Source organism: Arachis hypogaea, chromosome 11 (genome assembly GCF_003086295.3).
Source record: "Arachis hypogaea cultivar Tifrunner chromosome 11, arahy.Tifrunner.gnm2.J5K5, whole genome shotgun sequence".
Lineage (NCBI taxonomy): Eukaryota > Viridiplantae > Streptophyta > Magnoliopsida > Fabales > Fabaceae > Arachis > Arachis hypogaea.
Genome location: NC_092046.1, coordinates 84821471 through 84838151, shown reverse-complemented (window position 1 = coordinate 84838151; position 16681 = coordinate 84821471). Strand labels below are relative to the sequence as shown.

Sequence of the window (16681 nt, the reverse complement as noted above, 5' to 3'; positions counted from 1 at the left end):
AATCCAACCTTCCATGTTCTTGGCCTATTGATGTTTGCATGCAAGTATCATGACCAATGTATCTCCTTACCTCCCATTTTTCCTACTTTTGGCGATAAGCCATGCGTATGTTTCATTGACTACCAGCCCCAAATTGTGAATATTGTTCAACATACTTTAACTGGTCACTCTCTATTATCTTATATTCTATACCCCTTTTAATGCTATATGTCTTAACTGCCATAATAAATTCCGCCTTGTTTTCATATTATTGTCCAATCTCAAACTTATTGGAAGGATCATCCTCGAGGCCTCCTTGATTGAATAAATAATCTGAAGTCATTGCCTCGAGATTTAATGGGAAAAAGTAATCCAATCGATCATATAGTCGAAAAATAGCAGGTTGTGTCAATGCAATTTTTGTGTGTCACCGTAGTAGTTCATCTCTTTCTCCTCCTCATCCAAAATTTTAGTTGGTTCAGCCTTAGCATCTTCACCGTCATCAGGGTTAACTTGAATGGGATCCATCGTTGGGTCTCTAATAGCAGGACCCTCATGACTTTCAACATCAACTTACATCATACCATCATTAGAATCTTCGATATTTGACCCCTCTTGGCTACCTTCAGGTGGCATATTTAGGTTAACTATCGTCCTTCTAATATTTATCCTAACCGTCCCACTTAAAGGAGTATCATCAACAGTATTCGCAAACATTTCTCCACCCAAGTTAACTAGAAAAAGAAATAATTCCAATACATGGATATTTATACAACAATTGTACCAGACCCTAATAAGACATATGTCTTCGTCATCACGTAACTGATACCTAATTTACAAAACATAAATTCTTATCATAATCATCATAAAAAAATAACAAAATAATTATAAAAATTATAATTTATAATATACTTTTTATAAAATAAAGTGTTATTTACTTTGAACAGATATCTATAGTAGATTTTTTTCACTCTTTTCATGTGTTATTGACCAATGTCATGCAATATCAAATTCTTCAACACTGTTAGACTTTCTATTTTAGGTGGCATATATGTAAATACTAATTTAGCAAAAGTGAACACGATAGATCCCTCTTTATCATATTCTATTTCACCATCATAATGAATAAATAACAATGGAATTTCAGATGTTGTATAGAATAAGTAAAAGATCGATATAAAAGGAGAAAGATGAGTTACTAGTAGTGATTTTAATTCCCAATCATTCTCGTTGGGATTTTATTTGGAGGAAGCTGCTTGAAGTTCGCCAAGGGAGGCGAAGAACTTCATATATTACATGAAGTTTGTCGAGGGAAGCAGCAAACTTTGTAAAAACAACAAGGTTTGTCGAGAAGAATGACACTTGCCCCAGACGTAAAAAAAAAAAACAAATTTCAAAAATTAAAATAAAAATATTCTTTTAAATATTTTTTTTAATTTATATCAGAAAAAAAAACTCCTTTTATTGTCCTTCCATTTTGTTATTATTCTAACTAACTGTATATACTAATATGTTACATATAAAATGTAATATATATATCACCTCCAATAATTAGATTATTGAAATAGTTAGACTTGTTTTTTATTCATCAAAAATATTTTCACTTTAATTAAAATTTAGACATTTATTATGTACAAATATTTTATTTGTGTTTTCTTCCAAATTATTTTTACAGCAGAAGAAGAAAGAGATTGATTGTTTGACATATAGTTTTTACCATTCAAATAGAACTTTTTTTTTTGTTTTTTTGTTATATATATATAGAGAGAGAAGTGATCTAATATCCATATTTTTTATACTCGAATTCGATCCGATCTAATCTGCATATTTATATATCGAATCAGATCAAATATTAAATATATCCACAAATAAAAATATATTAAAAAATTATTTTATAAAAAAGTCAGTAAAACTCATTTTTTTACTTTTTTAAACATGATTACTCATAAAATACTATTAAACTAATTTTTTTAATACAAAAATAAAATAATATAATACATATATAAATAATAATTATTAATTAAAATAAAACATAAATATAACATATATATCATTTATTTATTATTGGTTTTTTTTTTTGAAAGCAAAAAGCTCAACACAATAGCAGTGGAGCACCAAAAGTCATCCAATTCTCAAAAAAAACAACCTAAAAAGAAAACCAATAACCAAACTAAAACCGTCCCCATGTCATCTCCGGCATAGCCATCAACAACTAAAGGGATCACCACCGCTCCACTCGTTAGCACTATTTGAAGACATGTTGATAATTTCTTCAACTCCTTTGCTTGTTTGCTGAAAAATCCGTTTATTCCTTTCCAACCATATGTTCCAGACGATCGCAGAGAAGCACCTCAACCGGTGATTACGCTCTTCCAACCTCCTCGGTTCCTTTGTCCAACTAATAAAGTGATATCCGCGATCCAATCCATTTAAAATGCGGATCAGATCCAATCCAATTCAATCATCTTATAGATTAGATACACATAAATATCACAAATGTGTGGATATAATCCAATTTATAACATCCCTGTTTACATGATATGTCAATGTCCATTTTCTTGTAGGACTGGTATAATGATGATTTTAAAAAATACATTATAATTTTGATGGAATTTTCAAAACTACATTGATATATCAAGTCAGTTACTATTATTAAAGGCATTTTAATAAGTAATAAAGTTCTTTTATTATATGGATAATTTTTTACAATATATTTATCATTTTTTAATTTAATTTTTTTAAAAGGAATCTCACTAAAATAATTAAATGACACATTTGTTTTGTTTTATTTTAAAAAATTCCGATTTATTTTGGACCCAAAAAGAAAAAGGATTTGACAACTTTGCTATGAACATTCCTGCTGCCGTAATATCCCCTTAAACCACTTATAATATTATCAACCCCAATATAACAGTACAGTATTAAAAATGAATGACCCAACATAAAGCTGCAGTAACATTCATTCATGCTTGAAATAGATCCATCCAACGGTTTCAGCGGACACCATGATCAAAATCACACCAAGCAGCAATCATAATAATGCTTCTCATAGTAAATCTCTTCTGAAATTCAATTTCATATTTTGAATTAAATTGAAAAAACACAAATTAAATTTCAAGGGTCAGAAAATTAATAGATATAATTAGATAATTAACATCTAGCTAGCTAGATCCAAATCTGATTATTCTTCATTATTTTCCAAGTGCTGTGTGTAAAATACAAAATAGAGAGATCACACATTTGATGATTTGACATTTTTAAATCTTGTAACGAAGGTTAAAAACATTTTGTGTTTCTGCCAGGCTGATTGGGGCTGGATTTCAACCATGCCTGTCTGCCTCATATTATGACATTACTTCATTATTTTGCAATTTGTAAGCTTTCGTTTTCTGCCTCCATCAACATATTCCTATTTATAGAAAATATAAAACATGGATTTATTCAATGGCAGCATCACCCAATAAATATTATTTATTAGAAGATGACATACTTTGAGCTGCATTTTTTTTTATTCTTATTATTTTTTATTTACTAGAAGATTTAGAAATAATTTAACAGTCACGTATATTCAAATAAAAGACCTGCCATATGTACCATTCTCAATGTCACAAGAAAAATGTTTTATATATATATATATATATATATATATATATATATATATATATATATATATATGTATTTTTTTCTTTATTATTATTATTTTAAAATTAGAGTCAATCCAATTTATTTTGATAAAAGTAGGTAACAACCAAAATGTTCTTTAGTTTTAATTCAATTGATCAAAATAGTTCCTTAATTTTATGTAAATCAAGTTAGTCTTAATTCCTCTGTCAAATAGCTAGTTAATGACGCTAATAGAAATCTTACGTACACCATTTATTATTGACACTGCATCATATTCGAATCGTCATGGTCTTCCTTCTCTTTCACGAAGGGACTAATTAACTTAACCTATGGTAAAAAAGAAATTAAAGGACTATTTTGATCAATTTTAAAATTGAATTATTAGTTTAATTACTGAGTTGAACATGAAAAATTATTTTGCCAATTAATGTACAAAACACCTTAAAAAGAAAATGTTCAAAGCTGAAATTCGAATCTGATTCACCACTACCACTTTAATTTGTGATAGATTAATTCCCTTACTGTATGATAAAGCAAACCTTTGTTGGCACACAACAAACACTACATATATTCTATAGAATTATTGAATTGACTTTATTATTTATTATTGTGGATCTTTTACCATGCATCTTGTAAATCAATCAAGTTCTCAATGTATATCTTCTGTACTACGCAATACTTATAGCTGGATATCTCTACTAATTTATGGCAAAACTATCGAATCCCATGTGCATGAGTTTCCACCGGTATCTAATCTATTTAACAGAAGAAATGTTTGTATTGACTTTTTTTTTATTTGGTACAATGTATATGTTTACAATTTTTTGCTATCGGTGTGCATAAATCATGCTAATATATATATATATATATATATATATATGTCATCTTGGTAACAGTAGTCCATTTTATTATTCCCTATGTCTATTTTTGCTTGCATTTTCTTTAATTGAAAAAATAATTAATATGATCTAGTGATCTACCTTTTATTTAATCACACGGTGTTTCTTTCCCCCTCCTAGCTACTTAGTAACTTTTTTTTTTCCTTTCTCAAGAATATCACCTCTTTATTATTTTAAGGATAATAAAATTTATTCTTCAAACCGAACGGATTAATAACTGAAGTAAAATTTAAGGGTAGTCATGATTCATGTGGGTCGGACAATAGCAGGGAGTTCAAAATCGAATCTGACTCGAAGTTTGGCTTTGGACCCAAAACATGTTCTGTGGGATTCAAATTTGTCATTTTTATTTAGTATTATTTTTAGATTGGATTCAGATTATATTTGGATTAGATCCGGTTTAGTTTAAAATTATATTTTATAATTAAAATATATGTTTTGTGGTATGGTGAAATTAATAATACATTATGAAATTAGTAATAGAATATTAGAATGTTATAAAATTTTGAGGTGAAATTATATGGTAATTTTTTTAAATAATTTATTTTAATATAAATATTATAAATATTTAATAATTTAATACTTAAAGATAAATTTTATGAATTTATTATATAAAATTTATAAAATTATATATCAGATTGATCCGATTTATTTTGGATTAATTTAGAATTAAATTCAAATATTTAAAATAAATCCTATAAAAATAATAAATTAAGGTTCATATCTAATTAAACTCGATTATTGGATAAAAAAATCATTAATCGGTACATAAATTAAAGAAGGATGATGAACTATAATGCATTAAAATAACACTACTTGTTTTCCTCAACTTCTGATACAAGACAAATTGCATAGCATGCATTCGATCATGTCTTTCTAGTTCACTGAAATAGCATTGTTCAACCAACCGTCCTGGAAAATACAACAGAAAATGAGTTAAGTCATCTAATTTAACCCTTTTATTTTTTTTTTTTTAATGTTTTGAACCGTATAGATTTCGTCATCAAATCAAATTAATTTTTTTATACAATTTATGTATCTACACGAATCATGCACTGTTATTTTGTAAAAGAGGCTTAACTTTTTTTTAATTATATAAAAGATATAAAATGTAATTAGATTAATAGTATACATTCAAGAATTTAAATTTGATGTATTTTCAATTCACCTTTTTTGTGGTTATCTATGTACGGGAACTTGGGAAGTGATTATTTTTGTTGATATAGTAAGAATTGTTGTAACAATTAATGAAAATTAAATATGGTAAATTATGGCTGTTTTTTACTAATTTTCTTTGGTTACCAAACATTTCCGATAATCTATTATTGAATGCATATATAAAATTAATATATTTATATTGGTTGTTCATAAAATTAAATCCTATATTTAAATAAAAACTAATTCTAGGAAGGTTTTATTAATTGCTAAACATTATTAATCTACTAAAATTAGTTTTAATGATTAATTAAAACGAATGTAAATTAAACCTTTAATTTGCATTAACTAGTTCCAGAGAGAACGAGTTCATTATAGTCCAAAACTTAAATAAAAGCTAGTAAAAAAAGAGTTATATTAAATATCACTATGCTATATATACACTAAAATATAAAATATACATTAAAATATAAAATATAGATTAAAAATAAGTTAAGCTACACATGTATTTATATATATATATATATTTATTTGTACATAAATATATGGTGATTAATTTTGATAGCTAATTTTAGTATACAAATATTATTTTTAATTAAATATATACAACAAAAATTAGGGATGATAAAGCGGGTAGCTCGTCCAAAAAATTAATGGAGCAAAACGGGTGTAAAATAGGCTCAAAATGCTAGCTCGCACCGCTTTATAGTGAATTGACGAGCATTTTTGAAAAATTAATAAAATTAATAAAAATCACAATTAAAAATCAACTACAAATAAAAAAATCAAATTATAATACAATTTTTTTATTATTTTCTTCTAAATTTTTAACTTCAATAAATTTTTTAAAATAATATCCGTTAATAAAATTATCTTTATTTTAAGAAATAAATTATATAATTTGAATATATAAGTATAAAATAAAATAAATAAATTAATTACAAAAAAATAAAAAAATATGTTTAAAAATTATATGATTGTCAATTTTTATAACATTAATCACTCTTTAATTTTATCTAAAAAACTTTTGGCCTGGCGAGCTTGTCCTTCCTAGCCCATGAGTTCGGCAAGGCGGATTTAGCAAATTTTTCATTTACGATGGATTCAAAATCCTAGCTTGACTATTTTTTTGGTGAATTTGACGGATCGATTAGATAAATTCGACCTATTTTTACTATCCTGACCAAAACTATTTAGAGCTTAACCTAATTGTAAGTTATTTATTTATTGTTCCAATAATCTGGACAAGCACAACTTGGTTTAATATAGAACACTCTCGTGAGTCAACATGAAAAGCCAAGGAGAACAACAAAAGATGACTGCAACCCAAAATCATCTTTAGAACCTACCAAGTATAAAATAAAACCAGTACCACACAACAAACACTAATGCACCGAAATCAATTATTGACACAACCTAATTAGGAATATCCCCAAGGGATTACACACCTAACTAAGTTAGAATAACATCATCTTAGAAACAATTCAACATTAAGACAAAATGATTCACATTTCCTTCCTGCCATCCACCCAACCACCAACTGGCCGATTAAGTAGAATAACTACCTTCATGATATCACCCACATTCACACACATACATATATGCTTTTACCTGCCACAAACAACAATCATAATTTAACAAATTGTTATCTATTTTATGCTAATATTTTCTTAATTTTTTTTTTTACTTATAATTGTTTCACTATTCCATCATCACCTTCCCAATTTCCATATTGATGAGATATATATCATCATGTAATGTAACTTTCAAGTCAACAAATAATATAATCATTTATATATTTTATTAGAAAAATAGAAACGAAGTAAAGCTCTAGAAATATTTTTAGAATTGTATTTACAAATTTTACCAGAAAATTTACATAAATAAACCAATTGAATTTTAAATTTGTGCAATTATAACTTTTCTAAATAGATTATATCTATGTTCTAATAAACTAATTCTATATAAACCACTCTTTAGCATTTACATGTAATTCACTATAGAGTATCACAAATTACATTAAAAATCGCACAAGCATAATTCACTACAGGGTCTCATAGATTATGAATAAATTGCAAGGCATAAACAGCTAGAGGGTATTACAGTTTATGAACAAATAGATATAGGCATAATCTGCTAGAGACTGTCGCGGATTATGTGTTGTATTGCTATAAAATTACGATAGCTAGCAGTGGATTCTTCTTTCGCTTGATAGAAAAATTTTTGGATTGAGAGGGAAGTTTTGGACTGAGAGAAGAGGTTGAGAGAGAATTTGGGGCGACCATACTTTTTAGTGGGACTATAACAGAAAAAAATCACTTGTACCGGTTGAATGGCATTACTCACGTCATTGTCATTGGAAGGATCAATGAAGAGATTAGTTTTTTTTTTTTAACTATAAGAGTTGTCATTGCATTAAGAGATTAGTTGTAGCTATTTAAATATATATCTTTTATATTTTGTCTTATCTAACATTTTTACAATTTTTGTATATTTAAAAGATTGGATAGATAACAGCATTCGCATTTTGAAATTTGGTTAGAATATTTTTACAAATAATTTATGGTTTAAGCTTTCATGACTTAGAATTTATATATTTTTTATTCTCACCTAACATAGTTTTTGTATATTTAAAATATTAGATATATAACATGCATTTACATATTTGGAATATGATGGAGACATTTTTTATAAAGAATTTTAGTATTTGTATTTTCACTTATTTTGGTCCTACACACTCCAAACTTTTATAATATACTAATTTTTAGATTTGACAAGGTATTATTCAATAACTGGATAAAGACACTTAAGGATTTTTTTATCGGTAAATTTCACTTCTTTTTTGTTTTTTGTTTTTTTTTTTAATTTTTTCATAGTCATGCACTAGAGCTAAGAAACTCTCTTTACTTGACATTATTGTGAATTTGACACTCTATTTCACAAATACTTTTTCTATATATAATGCCTCCACCTATTCGTAATTTGCTGTAGGGTGCAGCAGATTATGCATATACCTATTTGTTCATAAACTGCAACATTCTCTAGCGATTTATGTCTTGTAATTTGTTTATAATCCGCGAGACTTTGTAGCGAATTATGGTTGTGTTTTTTAATATAATCTGCGATATTTTATAGCGAATTATATGTAAGTGCTAAAATACATTACCATGTAATAATTTATATAAAATTAATTTAGAATATAGATGTTACTTATTTTAAAAAATTGTAATTTCATAAAATTAAAACCCAAGTGATTTATTTATATAACTTGTCCAATTTTACACCAATAAAATTATTTTTCTAAATTGTTGTATCATCACTACTTATGTTGTTGTTGTTGTTGAATAGTTATAGTAGTGTTTTCTAAAGAAATTTAATTTTCATATATTATCGCTATAAAAGAGTTTATATAAATAGTTAATCATATATTATTACTTTAGAAAAATAATTAATTTTTAAATATATTACTAAAAAGTTCATCTAAATTAAATGCATAAATATCATTAAATAACTGTGTAAAATGCATCAAATTAAATACATTCTAAAAATAATGGATGATTTTACAATTTTAAGCTCGTTATTTCTTTTATGTGGTTCTATCTGTTTGTTAATACAACAATATATTATATCAAAAGAATAAAGAAAACCTTATAAGTTATGCTGATTTGATGAGTAGCACTATAGAGTCTATAGATGCTATCACTAATAAATTAAAGATAAACGGAAAATCCAACAAACACCAATGTTAAGCAAAACAAACAAAAGTTAGATTTTCACATGCTAAAAAAGTTGATCATCACTTCTATACGAAAACATGCACTAAAAAGTCTATAGATATAACAATACAATTCAATTAATTTCTATATAATGTGCGCATACACATATAATACAAAGTCTATAGATATAGAATAACATACTAAATCGTTATGTATGTTTTATATTCTTAAAAATATTAGTTACATGTAAGCTAAAAAATATTGGTCCATAAATTATTAATGGATTTAGTTAACATATTTCTTAAAAACTCACATTAAAATTATTAATTAAGAAATATAAAATATAACTTTTAATATACTTATTATACATTTACTAAAATAAAATATTTTAAAATTTTTATTAATAGTAACTTTACATGTGCCCAGAACTAAACTCATTACTAATTAATCAAGGTATGAAACGAAAATAACAATTAAAAGTTTAAACAATAAAATAAGATAGAATCCGGCAAGTTGAGAATGTGTTCAATGTCCTTCTTTGCTTGTAAAAGAAAAAGCGAAAGTGAGAGAAGTGAAAGACTATAAAATGATGAGAATGAGATGCTGGGAGGAGAGAAAGTGAGAAAGAAACACACACAACACAGAAACAGAGGGGTCCACCATCTTCTTCAGATAAGTGAATCCGAAGCTGAAGGCCTTCATCTCATAAAGCGAGGCAATAACCGCATTTTTCATTATTATCTTATTAAAAATAACAAAACTATAATTGAGAGAGGAAAAAAAGAAAAAAATAGTACTATCTTTTACTGCTTTTTCCCGGGAAAATTAACAGCCTCCAGTCCTCAACTTTTGATTTCTTCTTCTTCTACTTCTTATTCTGAGAAATAATTCACGACATACACTCCAACTTTTGTTTCTTTTTTTTTTTTGGGGGGGGGAGGTTGAGATGGATGATCAACTACCACGGTCTTCATCTTCAACGGTATCTCCGCCACCGGCTTCTTCTCTAACCTTTAACAAGTGCCACGTGGACAGAATGATCAACTCCTCACACTACTGCTCACCTTCTAGAACCATCTACTCCGACAGGTTCATACCGAGCAGATCTGCCTCCAAGTTCGCCTTATTCGACATACCTGCTTCGCCGACCTCCGCCGCCTCGGGAGTTTCACCGCCGGCGGCTGACGGCAGGGAGGATAGCTCCAGTGCTTACACCATGCTGTTGAAGACTGCCTTGTTCGGACCCGACGCCGCCGGAGTTCCGGTACCGGTGACACCAGAGAAGAGGAGCTCGTCGGCCTCCGTGATGACGATTTCAAGCCGGAACATATTCCGGTACAAGACGGAGACTCGGCAGTCCTTCCATTCGCTTTCGCCGTTCATGTGCGACGATGCGGTCCCCGGCGTTAATCACAGCCCTGTCAAGGCTCCTAGGAAGGTTCCTCGGTCGCCGTATAAGGTCAATTTCGTAATTTAATTGTTTTTGCCACATCCTTCACTATCGTTTATTTCAATTATATGTGGAAATTCTGATATTTTGGTGGTGTAATTTTTTAAAGGTTCTAGACGCGCCTGCGCTGCAAGACGATTTTTATCTGAATCTGGTGGATTGGTCTTCGCACAACGTGCTGGCGGTTGGTCTTGGTAACTGTGTTTATTTGTGGAATGCGTGTAGCAGCAAGGTGAGTGAGTTGATTGAATGTAGTTCCAGAACAATGCATGTTCTCTTTTTTGTAAATTTTGATTGTGTTAAGGAAATGATTGGTATTTTGGGGCTAATTGCAATCTTCTTCTTTTGTTCGGTGTTATGTGCAGGTAACTAAATTATGTGATTTGGGGATTGACGACTGCGTTTGTTCAGTTGGCTGGGCTCAACGGGGTACCCACCTTGCTGTTGGAACTAGCAATGGAAAAGTTCAGGTGAGAGTTATTGTGCTTATCACATTCAAAGGAGTGTATTTGATGAGTACTCATAGTAATTGGATTCGACCATTCTTTTAATTCCTTTGTGCTCATAGTTTCTTATGAGTTATGATGTTTACTTAGCCCCTCAGATTTACTTAAGAGTTATGATGTTTACTACGCCTCTCAGATTCCACTACTAGTCTCTCTCAAATAAACATAGTTTTCCCTTTCTTTTTCGGCTTTAAGAAGGAAGGTTTCTGTATACGAATGGTGATTACATGTGATAGCTTGCAGGCAGAGACTAGCAAAATAGCACCATAATCATTTAGCATTGTAGTTGTGGTTGATTAGCATTTTTTTAAAAGTTGAGACTTCAATTTGTTTGGTATGACACCATCTCCAGGGAAGAATGAAATTTGGCAAAAAGTAAATGAGCATCAGCGCAAAGTTTGAAGATGAAGATGCAATCTTTCATTAGGTCAAAACAAATATCAAGAAATCAAGAACAAGCTGTAGTGGATTGGATGTGGTTGAATATATAGCTACAGAAGGATGCCAATTAATGGCCAGACATCCTGAAGCTGAACTCAGCTTCTCTAGAGGATTTGAGCATTCCTGGGTGTTTTATTAGCTTTAACAAGGAAACCAGTATCAAAGTTAAAGCAATTAACTTTATAATTTTCTAAATTATGTAGAATGGAAAGGAAATATTTTCACTATATTAAGGAGAGAAAATTATGTTAAGCTAAAATACTTTATAGAGAACTCATCACTTTTAATGCTATATGGGCCATTTTTTTAATATTAATGTTTTCGTTTTGTGTCTATAGATGCGTTCTGAACTAATCTCTATTTCTTTCATATAATGTTTATGCCATGCCTTGTCCTTGAATTTTAGTTCTTGTCATGCCTCCATGTCCTAGCTCATGTTGTGTTATGTTGTGTTGTGTTGTGCTGTGCCTGTTTCTGTTGCTTTTATCTGTTCTTCACATCATTCTTTCCTTCCTTGATTGTAATACATCCAAAGAAGGGATCAGATAGTTCCTTTCCCCTCTTTTTAAGGAATTTATTTGGCTTCATTGCACCCTTTGAACTAAAAGGGTGCTATAATGCCAGAAAACTATTTATTATAAAGGGTACTTTCTGATATTAGGTCATTTGGTTGACATTGGTCTGATTGTACACGACTTAGATGCTGCTATTCATGCAACTCCATGAGTCAGCTGTTCAAGATAACCCTCTCCAGAAAGCTAGGTTGAGGGAGAGCCTCCACTGTAAAGTGGGTTATATACAACTCATGCTCCTCTGTCAAACCTGATTTGGTTTAAAAGAGCAGTCATTCCTTACTCATGTATAGTCATAGTAATCTTCAATATTAATTAATGTTGACTGGATTCTGCTCGTAAATGCTAGGCTGATAAGAAGGGAGAGAGTTTACTGTGTCTAGAGTTTGTGTTGCAAGTTGCTACCAGCTGACGTGCGACTTGTGTGTCAGTGTATTATTTAACAAATGGATCAATAAGCTTTCTCATCTATACTGTCTATGGTGGAAAATATTAAGTATGGTAATGTGTGTGTTAAACTGTTAATTGAATAATTATAATTCATGATCTTAACTTGTCACCTTTGAGATTCTACAGATCTAGAAAACTTATCCTTTCACAACAGTGGATCAAAGAAACAGTGGCTTCAAATTTGGTAACTTCAATTAGACTGATTCATCCAAAAAACTTCCAAGAATCTTGGAGTCTAGTTGACTTTAACTTAACTGTTTGGGGTTATTATGTCTTTATTTCCTACATCGATCCCTGTAACTTGCTGAGTTCCCTTTATCTCTGTTATGAACTTTTATATGCTCTCTTTCTATACCAAAGCTAGCCGTGCCTGCATCTGACTAATATCCATGTAGATTTGGGATGCAGCTCGATGTAAGAAGATAAGATCGATGGAGGGTCATCGTTTACGTGTTGGAGCCTTGGCCTGGAGTTCTTCTCTTTTGTCCTCAGGTGGCCGGGATAAGAATATATATCAACGAGATATAAGAGCACAGGAAGATTTTGTCAGTAAACTTTCGGGGCACAAATCAGAGGTGAGACACTTTTTTTCCCACTCAAGCTTTTTCTGGTCTAACCAAACTACTGTACGTGGTATGCTATTCTACATAATACTGATTTTTTTTTTCAATTATGGTTTAGGTTTGTGGACTGAAGTGGTCATATGATAACCGTGAGTTAGCATCTGGAGGAAATGACAACAGAGTATGCAATTGCAAACTTTATCATTTTTATGAGATATCCAATTGTTCTTATCTTTTACCTCTTGTTCACTGGTATTCATATTATTTCTTGGATTTGCAGCTGTTTGTTTGGAATCAACATTCAACCCAGCCTGTCCTTAAGTATTGTGAGCATACAGCAGCTGTTAAAGCGATTGCATGGTCTCCTCATATTCATGGACTTCTTGCATCAGGAGGAGGAACTGCAGATCGATGTATTCGATTCTGGAATACAACCACAAACTCACACTTAAGTTGTATGGACACTGGAAGTCAGGTAAAACGACACTTGGAACCTGCAAGTTACTTTTGAAAACCCTATTCTAAATGCTAAAATGGTGACTGGGTTAGAAAAGAGTCCAGTAACTTGGTTCAGAAATATGGACCCCAAGTTGGATATGGCTCTCCGTTAGGGCAATCTTAGTAGATTTTGCATGTGGGGGTAGATATGTATTAGGCTATGGTAGTTTTTTACACTAGATTTTGCTAAGAGATACCATTTTGTGTGCTTAGTTTATATAGCCAGTTTCACAGCTGTTGTTTAAAGAATGGACATTGCATACGCTCATTTTTTCCATGTTCAGAAATCTTTATATAATGGGATCATGATGTTCAAATTCTATGCTGCTTAGTCAACAAAGCTTAGACACCATGCCAACAAATCTTTAAAAGCTTACCTTGTCTAGGGAAGGCTTATAGGTGACTGTATTACTTCGATACTTCTCTAGTTCACGTATATCATAACTATGGGATCCAAACTAGTGGAATAAGATGAACAATCCATGGGGTACAATGAATATCATGATTTGCTTTATGATTTCGGAATAGGGGAGACATTACAAGTAAAGTAACTTCAATGTAGTGTTCCTTACACAATTATAAAGTTGTCAATAAATTTCCTAATAAAAATAAATTCTGGTCAGTGACCTTTCATAACTGTGAGTTTTCATTTGACTTAATCAAAAATTGTTTTCAGATTTTGTGGTATTTGTCTTCATATATTGAGATCAGGATAAAGTGTCCATCCTGCTATGATTTTTTTCTTTTATAACCACAAATAAAATGATGTAAACTGATGTATATGGCAGGTTTGTAATCTTGTTTGGTCAAAAAATGTCAATGAATTGGTAAGCACACATGGATACTCCCAGAATCAGATAATAGTTTGGAGATACCCGACCATGTCGAAGGTAAAACAATATAATACGTGACAAGTTATATCTCATATTTTTAGTTAATGTAAACAAATTTATTTGACCATTTCGATGTCTTTTGCTGCAGTTAGCAACTCTTACAGGTCATACATATAGAGTTCTTTATCTTGCCATCTCTCCAGATGGGCAGGTATTTCAGTTGTCCTTTCAACCTCTTCTACATGACTGATTAAGCTGGAATTACGAAATATTTTTTATTACTGTGTTTTTATTCATGAGGGGTTCTACTGTTTCAGACTATTGTAACTGGAGCTGGAGATGAAACACTTAGATTTTGGAATGTATTTCCTTCCCCTAAATCACAGGTAACTTATTCATTAGAAGATAGAGGGGAATAAATTGTTCTACTATCCACAGTTCCCTATTTACATTTGTGAAGATATTAGTGTTAATCATACTTAGAATTGTCTCTATTCCCTTATATATGACTGAGGATACATGAAAATCACTTTAATGTGATTTTAGCTAAAGGCCGCAATATCATTTCCGTTTCATTATGATGTCTTTGTTCTTTGAGAATGACTTGTAATTGAGTTCTGCATTCTTGAAAATGACTGCCACCTGTCCACCAAGTCTTACGATTATTTTTGTTGTTGTGATTAACTAATTGTCAAATTGATTTAACCAGAACCATACCTATATATTGCCACAAATTTAATGTGAAATTTCTTGTCAATCACTTTTAACTTCATTGGTTTCATATATATATATATATTGGTGATAATTCATATAGCTACATTATTAGTAAACACTAAAAATGTTTCAGAGATGGTTTAACAACTATTCCTACCAACTTGAGTAAGGTGCTCTAGTGATGAATTCAGTTTGGTAGTTCGTTAGTTCATGTATAGAGTATTTCATGCATAGAGTATTATATATAGACATAGATGACAATTGTTTTTTTTTTTTTCCCACTGTTTCTGTTAAATTATTGATATATGTATGTGGCTATTGTTGCAGAATACTGAGAGTGAAATTGGAGCTTCATCTCTCGGAAGAACAATTATAAGGTGATTGCACCTGCCGTTTTGACCTATTTATGTTACATTTTTTGATTGTTGTGAGAAAGCAAGCTTAGAAGAGAACAGCATTCTGGAAAAACTTCGCGTGTGAAGAAAACAGAGCAGATTTATACTTATCAGAAAGGTGGTATGGCTGCTGAATGCTGATGGTGTGATATCCCTGCCTTTCATGCGAAGTCCCATTTTATTTTAAAAAGAAGAAAATAAAAGGAGTCATTTTCTTGACTTAGATTTATAAATGTGCTAAGGGGATTGTAACGGCCTTTGTATATAACTATTCTTTCTCAGGAGAGGTGTAACGACAATTTTTTTCCCCTAATGCAATTATTTTTATTGTTTTAGAAAGTTATTTTGAAATTCTGTGGATCAACTATAGGCAACTTACTGTTATTTCCAATGAAAGGGTAGTAGAAAAATTCAACTTGCTTAGTGATAGGCCGACACGGGTGTGTGTTTTGCGAGATGGATTAACTATATTAAGTGGACCGAATGGCTTTGGTTGCTGCCTACGATAACATAAGAAAGAATCTGTCACCAAAAAGAAAAAACAAAGAATCGCTGGTATTTGTCTTGGTTGTGTAAAGTCACATAAATCACATAAATTTATTTGTATAATAAATAATTGAAAACTCATAATTCATCAATTAACCACGTTTTAGAAACCAATATGACACTGCTTCATGCCAAAATTGAAAACGAGGACGCTATTCTTGAAGAAAAGAGAGTAGGGCGATTGCGAGTTGTCTAAAGAAAGGGTCTTGTGTAGTTAGTTCGCCAAAGGAATGGTCTTGTGTAGTTAGTTTGCCTAGAGTTGCCTTAGATATGGTTTCTCTCCTTCCATTGACTCTATGACAAAGTTATTTAGATTTTTTGTTAATGAAGGGTATCCAAG

General features: G+C 30.5%; 1 protein-coding gene across 1 annotated transcript; it reads left to right on the top strand.

The window, feature by feature from the left end:
* The first annotated feature begins 9896 nt into the window (after positions 1-9896).
* LOC112722275 (B-type cell cycle switch protein ccs52A) lies at positions 9897-16134 on the top strand. The gene is made up of 10 exons (XM_025773263.3): positions 9897-10832; positions 10933-11055; positions 11189-11293; positions 13188-13367; positions 13474-13536; positions 13636-13830; positions 14642-14743; positions 14835-14897; positions 15004-15072; positions 15728-16134. Exons 1-10 carry the CDS (start codon positions 10320-10322, stop codon positions 15779-15781), a joined length of 1467 nt encoding a protein of 488 aa, XP_025629048.1. The 5' UTR covers positions 9897-10319; the 3' UTR covers positions 15782-16134.
* Positions 16135-16681: the final 547 nt, after the last annotated feature.

Bases quoted from the DNA above. Each gene is read 5' to 3' on its own strand.
- LOC112722275 (XM_025773263.3), top strand. From the start codon at position 10,320: ATGGATGATCAACTACCACGGTCTTCATCTTCAACGGTATCTCCGCCA. The intron at 11,056-11,188 runs GTGAGTGAGTTG...TGTTATGTGCAG, and splicing joins GGAATGCGTGTAGCAGCAAG to GTAACTAAATTATGTGATTT. The intron at 13,831-14,641 runs GTAAAACGACAC...TGTATATGGCAG, and splicing joins GTATGGACACTGGAAGTCAG to GTTTGTAATCTTGTTTGGTC.